The 7500-nt window shown below is 40.3% G+C and overlaps 1 protein-coding gene across 1 annotated transcript; it reads right to left on the reverse strand.

Annotated features, from left to right (window-relative positions):
* Positions 1-2126: 2126 nt before the first annotated feature.
* Positions 2127-4027, reverse strand: LOC138015744 (QRFP-like peptide receptor). The gene has a single exon (XM_068862848.1). The coding sequence runs from the start codon at positions 3903-3905 to the stop codon at positions 2775-2777; it is 1131 nt and encodes a 376-aa protein (XP_068718949.1). The 5' UTR covers positions 3906-4027; the 3' UTR covers positions 2127-2774.
* Between the last annotated feature and the right edge of the window lie 3473 nt (positions 4028-7500).

Genomic DNA, 7500 nt, shown 5'->3' on the forward strand with positions numbered 1-7500 from the left:
CGTTAATATATATTAGAAAAAGGAGTGGACCCAGAATTGTACCTTGAGGTATACCACAAGTAAGGAAATGGTCCCCAGAGAGAGAACCATTTATAAAACATCGTTGCTTGCGGCAGTCCAAGTATGATCTAAACCAATTGTATGAAGTGCCACTGACACCATATTTCGCAAGTTTAGACAAAAGAATATCGTGATCGACGGTGTCAAAGGCTTTCTTTAAATCCAAGAAAACGACTGCGTTTACATTACCCTGATCAATGTTGTAAGCCCAGCTATCTGTAGCTTCAAGTAAGGCAGTGACAGTGGAATGAAGAGGTCGAAATCCCGATTGGTGTCCTGAAATGAGTTTGTGTATAGTAAGGTAATTATAGAGTTGATCATAAATAATTCTCTCAAAGACTTTAGCTACAACTGGAATTACTGAAATTGGGCGGTAATTATTTAGATCTGAACGATTACCCTGTTTGAACAAGGGGATGACTTTCGAAAGTTTCCATTCATCGGGGGAAAGGCCAGAAGCAATAGAATGATTAAAGATAGTACAGAGTGATTCGGCTATTAAGTCAGCACATTCGCGCAAGAGTTTTGCAGATATTCTGTCCAAACCAGTAGATTTTGACTCACAAAATCTGGATAAAAGAAGAAGAACCTTAGAGACGCTGGTCGGTTTTAGTTCGAATATGCAGTGACCAGTCTCAGCTAAATAATCCAAATGAGAAGAATTGTATTCATTGGCGTGAATATCATTTGCTAACTTAGGCCCAATAGAAGAAAAATGATCATTAAAGGCGTTAGACAAGTCGTCCCTTATTCCTAAAAATCTAAAAATATTCGTGCCTCATCAGTTTTCGGTCGAATTTATGTCCAAGAAAGCCGATACATTGCAGAAAATTTTAGTTTTGCATCCAAAAATTCGTAACCAACGCTAAAATGACCAAATTTTGCCTGGAAAACATATTTTACTGTTATTTTTCTTAAATTTTTTCGTTCAACTTTCCCTTTTATAAAATGTTTCAGTTGTCTGTAAATAAGTTCTATGCTGATGGAAAGCTAATTTACTTACCTTTAAAATGATGTATTTTTTCACCATATCTTTAAATATTTTTTGAGAAAAAAAAAACATATTTTGGAGATGGATTATTTACCGCTGTTTTCTCGCGGTTGGGAAAGTAGGACGGTAGCCAGGTTTTTAACCTCAGAAAAGGATCGGTTTCGTCGTACGAACGTGTGAGGGCCTGTGAGCCAAAGGGCCTTTGCTGGTATGACTTCTGGGTGACCCCTTAATTAGTTCTTATTAACCGAGCGAGAGGGACGTACTGCCAGGGAAATATTGGCCCGAGGTCGTGGCAGTACGGACCGAGCGCAGCGAGTAAGTAGTTTATTATATGGTTTTTTTAATTATCATTTGCTTTCTTTTTTCAAGACAGAAAACTGCCCGTGTTCCATACACAATTAGCCAAACATATCGCGCGTTATATCGGCTACAACCCTCAACATGAAAAAAATTGCCTGGAACGCTGCGCGTACCACAGGCAACCCAGTGTACCCTCACGGAGGGTCTAGTTTTTCAAGGTCATGGGAAAGTCGCTGTATCTTTGGCAATGAAATATGGAATTCATCAATGCAACTGCCCACATCTTGGCGCCAAATCTTGTTAAATCTCGTTTGGTTAACTCAACATTCTTCTTTCAAAAATAATTACATAAAATCGTAATGGTCAGATATATTGTGACAGGTAAAGTCATATCTTAATGAATCCCCATCGAGATGACACAAAGACACAGTAGGGTAACTTTTTGGACAAAGTTGGTTTTTGGCGCTTTAAAACAAGTCTGGATACGAAGCCGGGATACTAAATTACACAAACCTGATAAAAAATATGGATAAAATTAGTTTAAAACATGAATAATCAAAGTAACATAGAGTGGGCTTTGTAGGAACAAGTGATGTTCGATATTCAAAAAGACTTCTTTTCCTCTTTTTATGGTGCAAAGTAAAAAGCGATAACAATCGTCGTATGCAAAATGTATTCTAATCAGTGATACAGTTGGATGCTGATGCGACAGGATTCTATGATTGACAACGAAACTCAACTTTACTTTCTCTGAATACTGCATGCTTACAGGTTTTTCTTTTCATATACTGTTTATTCTCATGAACACAAGTAAACTAAAAATCGAAATAAAGCTGTCTTCTAATTACAATCATCTTCTTCAGTTTTGTTGCAAAACGACTTCTATAACTGTGATTTAATATTTTCGATATTGACTGTCATGCCGGGCCATACGCGTTTATCAGTGTTGAAGAAGTCTTTCAAAAACAGAATGTCAAAGGACTTCGATGCAAATGCAGCCGGATACCTCCGAGTCTGTGTTCTAGCGTTTAGCGCGACAAACTCCTTTTCGGGTTCGTTACAATTGTGATTTAAAAGTCCTGAACATCTTTTGCATTGGAAAAATTTATGTGTTCGCGGTTTTAAAATAGCAAATGGCTTTTGCTTAGCTGGTTTTGTTCTTATTGACTTTAAGTATATAATAAAAACGATAAAAAGGATACATTTCCTCTAAACTGATAGATACTGATGTTTTCAGTGCAAGTTCTCTTGTTTTGCCGCAGAGTAGGTAATTTTTTAATATTTTGTCTTCTCAAGGTAATGGAATCGAAAAAATCGCAAAAAATCTTCAAGTTAAACTGACAAGTAACTAGTACTTAATTTTTGAAACCAGTTTTTAACATTTTCTCTCTTCATCGGTAATTGCTCGCTATTCAACAGCTTAGTCCACGGGGCTGTCCACCAGCTGTCTGGTTTTACTTTTCTTGCCTCGTCGCGGAGCAGTCGACTGATACCTACTACCGACTTGAATGAACGACAAACGAGTTTCATTTGTGGTACAAACACTCAAACAACCCGTGCGAAAGTCTTTACTCATGGCCCACAATATTAAGGGGTTACTAACGTGTTTTAAGTAATACATTGCAAGTATTACCAGTTTTACATAACGAACAAGTATCGGCCGCTCGGAAAGTGCTTGGGGTGTAAACTCTTGCAGTAACATAATAACTCCACGAGGGAGGTAACACACTTGAAACGTCAGCATTAGTACCAACAGCATTCGTACAAGACGCCTCTTCTGTCGAATACGGCCTTTGATGGTTTCTCTTTGTCCGCTGTGTGAATGGAGACCCGAGTTGCCTTTGGCTCTGAGAACGCGAATGATATCGAAATAAGCAGCACTCTGAATGCCGAGAGGTAGGACGATAAAAACCAATACAAGATACATCTTGTAAGCAATTCGATAGGCATCTCTAGTGAAAACTGGAGAACAGTGGTAATACCCATCGGAAAACAGTTTGTTCTGGAGAAAGATCATCATCGGTACCCCTGCTGTTATGTAGCACATGAGCCAGATTAACACCATCCACATTTTCACTTGTTTTCGAGTCATCTTCGGCTTTAAAGGTGCAGCAATTGCGCGGTGCCTCTCGAACGCGATCACGGTTTGCGTAACAACAGACACCACCATTAACACATCTTGAATTGGCGTCAGAACATAGCACATCGCTTCGCCGAAGATCCATCCCCGAAATGTGTTCACGATCCTCAAAGGCGCTGCAAAGACGCAAACTCCCAAGTCTGCAGCGCAGATATTTGCAATCAGCAGATTGCAAGGTGTTCGCATCTCTCTCCAGCGAGCCAACGTCGCCATAATTATACTGTTGCCAAATAAACCAGCGCAGATAATAAACGAGAATAGGATAGTATTTAGAAGAACATACATTTTATCCCATCCATCTGCCAGCGGTGCGATATCGGTTGACATCTGAGTGCTATTTGATAGAGAGTGAATTGCGTCAACCATCATGTTCGCGAAGACTTCTTTCTCCGCATTTGCATTCGTTGACATGATTTCCGGCTTTCTTCAAATTATATAACATAGGTGCTCAGGCGTTGACAAAACAAATTGAAAAACTAATTTTCCACTGAGCCGCGAAGGTTCCTTGAATAACAAATGATGTTTGAATTAACCAGTTCCCTATAATTGCTTTGCCTTCATTAAAGACCCATGAACTTTTTCTCGGTCTTCTTTTAAGTGAAAAACGTCTTTGTTTGAAGCGAGTGTGTAAACCATCGGACAGCTTATCGTTAAAGGTTTCTTTTTTCCACTGCTTTTGAGTGACTGATAAAGTTCGGTTATGATTGATAATTGGGCATATATTATACAGGAATTTACCTTAATCTTTCAGCGCACTTAAAGAATTTTAACACTTCATCAGCAACCTGGACGCTTCAACTTATCTCGTTACAGTGGTGAGAGGAGCTATGGGTGGACACAGAAGTACAGGCGGGTTGGGCTCACGGCTCTAAATTAATTTACATTTCCAGTGACACGCAAAAATAAGAAATAAATTTCTTTTGTGTTTTGATTCTTACCCTTTTGTTACACTCTCGTGCAAAAATTGTATTTCCACCGCCGGCAAGCGATCGTCACTGCTCCAATTGTCCGGAAAACGATTTGGAAAATAAAACTATTTTGTTTGCCCAAGATCAGAAGGAAAACCGCTTATATATCTGAAACAAAATTATGACAAACAGTTGAGTCCACAAAAGATAATTAACCTTTTTCTGATAAGAAAAAGCGGCAAGTTTGTTTTAATTATATTGATGCATGGGACATCAAGAGGTGTCCAAATATTTGGCTGAAAAGACCTTTCAAAACCGACTATAATACTGCAAGTTCTTCCTTTTTGACTGCCATTCGTTGATGCATCTCTTAAAACCCTCAAAACTAAATAACAACGAGCGTCCAGTGACAAAAGAATGCATATTTTCGACGGATGATTACCGTGAAAACTTGATTTTTTTTAAATCAAGAAACGGGAAGAATAAGACCTTTTAATGATGACCATCAGTTGAAATTTTCCAATAAGAAGTTTCAAATGTTATCTGGTGATCTAATCTTATGAAGGAAAAAAAATTGACATAATTCTTAAATTCATAACAGTAATAAATTTTTTATGCTGCAAATAACGTACGGTTGCAGGCATCTATTAACAGACGGCAGCTTTTGTGTGGAAACGAATTGAATTTTCAATAGTTAAAATTAAAAAAAAACTATATAAAGAAGTACGGTGAAACTCTGAAAACTAACTACAGTCCCCTGCCTGTACTGCCGGCTGTTTCAAAAACAACTGGAAGAGTTATTTTCAACCAGTTGTACGCCGTTTATTATGGGCAGCCGTAACCGCCAAAAATACGAAGTATGTCAAAAGGAATAGAGCAACGTGAACTGGTTCATTGACGCAGTCCAAAAAAGACTAAATGATTTAGAAATGATGCAGTCTAAATACAAGTAATCTCGTTGCCTTTTGTCAAATGGTTCACTCAAACAATAAACGAAATGGGAAGATAGGAAATTCTCTAGTTATTACTGTTAAAACGGAAAACACCAACTCAAACCGTTTTATGGAAATGAAAATCGGTTCATCTTCCAAACGCGAACTGGTATAGGGAAGCTATTCGCGCCAGTCCCTTGCAGTGCGAGTATAAATAAGAGCTCCGCATATCATTTCGGCCCAGTTCGCGTTAGAATCCTTCTTGTACAGAACCGTGTTATGGCTGACGCTCAAGTTCATGTTCAAGCTGCAGTTCCAGCCGCCCAAGCTCTTGTTCAGCCTCCAGCTGCTCCAGCTAATGTTGACAATCCTCAACAAGACCCTGCTCCTTTGCAGGTGTTAGTTTCATTTCTTGTTATTTGCTCGCTCTACTGCTTTGGTTTTTCCCCGATTCCTCTTCGCCTTGTTATTCCACGTGGCCGTTTGTTAGTACCGTTTTCTTCTTTCTTCGCAAGCTCCGGGTTTCTGTAGTGCTTTTTATTTCCCCGCGGCCCCTTCCCCAGTTTCCACACGGTTTAAGCTTATTTGTCATGTTTTTGTGTACTTCGCCTCACAAACACCGGGTTTGTGTAGTGCCTTTTATCTCCCTTCGGCTCCCTTACCCAGTTTGCACACGTTTTATTTGCCATGTTTTGTGTGCTTTGCCTCACAAACGCCGGGTTTGTGTAGTGCCTTTTATTTCCCTTCGGCTCCCTTACCCAGTTTGCACACGTTTTGTTTGTCATGTTTTGGGTGCTTCGCCTCACAGACACCGGGTTTGTGTAGTGCTTTATTTTCCCTTCGGCTCCCATACCCAGTGTGCACACGTTTTATTTGTTGTGTTTTTGTGTGCTTCGCCTCACAGACACCGGGTTTGTGTAGTGCTTCCATTTTCTCTTCGGCTCCCTTATCCAGTTTGCACACGTTTTATTTGTCATCTTTTGTGTCCTTCGCCTCACAAACACCGGGTTTGTATAGTGTCTTTGATTTCCCTTCGGCTCCCTTCCCCGCTTTGCACACGTTTTTGTTTCTTATGTTTGTGTGCTTCGGCTCTCAAACGCCGGGTTTGTGTAGTGCTTTTAATCTCCCTTCGGCCCCCTTGCCCAGTTTGCACACGTTTATTTGTCATGTTTTGTGTGCTTCGCCTCGCTATCACCGGTTTTGTGCAGTGCTTCTCTCTTTAGTTCCCCTGCCCTTCACTCAAGTTTGTTCATTTTATCAGTGTGTTTCGCCCGAAAAACAGTGCGTTTCCGAGGTGCTTTCATTCGATCCCTGCCCTTCAATTCTGTAAGCTTTCTTTGTTTTGTTTTTCTTTTACGCTTTATAGTGTTTTCCCACATTTTTTCCCTCGCAGCGTGTCTTTTGTTTAGTGGCTTTTTCGCTGCCCTTCCCATTGCTTCGCGGGCTTTGTTAGCTTTTGTTTACAATCATCTTTTGCCTCTCAAACAATGGCTTTGTGTAGGGCTTTTCTCGCCACTCAAGTTTATGCTTCGTTTTTATTTCGCCTTGTTGTTTTCAAGGTATTTTGTTTTGCCAGCTTTGCCGCATTTTTTAGCCATTGTTTAGTCCTATTCCCTGGACACCCATTCTTTATTTTCACGTGTTTTTACTGTGTGCGTGTCTCGTCTCCCGAATTTGTTTATTTAATTTGTTTATAATGATTTTATGTCGGTATTTCCCATTCATTTGTGTTTTCAGTTGCGCGTCCTCCCAAATTGTTTCATATCCCTTCCAATGGTAGCCTGAAAGGGTGTCTAATGCCCTAGTCGGATTACTGACGCTCAGGCTGCCATCCCTTGGGTGGGTCCTTACACGTCTTCTTCGCCATTTTTATTTTATCTCCCTTGTGTGCTTACGTTATCCGTTGAGTTTTGTTTTGTTTTGCTTTTTTCGTTTTCCCACTCTAGGGCTGGCAGCCTGTAGATATTTTTTATTCGAGCTCTCTTTTCGGTTTTTTCAGCCACTTTGCAGTCGCGACTCCGTGGCCATCTGCAAGAGGCAGACATTTACAACGGAGAAACCTTGCACAGCTTTAGAGCAGGCTTGGCCATCACCTTAGCCCTTTCGGGTAGCCAGCTCGCAAACATTATGGGGCATGTCGGTTGGCGCCAAGCTCCTACGGCATCT

Source organism: Montipora capricornis, chromosome 9 (assembly GCF_036669925.1).
Source record: "Montipora capricornis isolate CH-2021 chromosome 9, ASM3666992v2, whole genome shotgun sequence".
Taxonomy (NCBI): Eukaryota; Metazoa; Cnidaria; class Anthozoa; order Scleractinia; family Acroporidae; genus Montipora; species Montipora capricornis.

Coding starts and splice junctions, on each gene's coding strand:
- LOC138015744 (XM_068862848.1), bottom strand. CDS start 3,905: ATGTCAACGAATGCAAATGCGGAGAAAGAAGTCTTCGCGAACATGATG.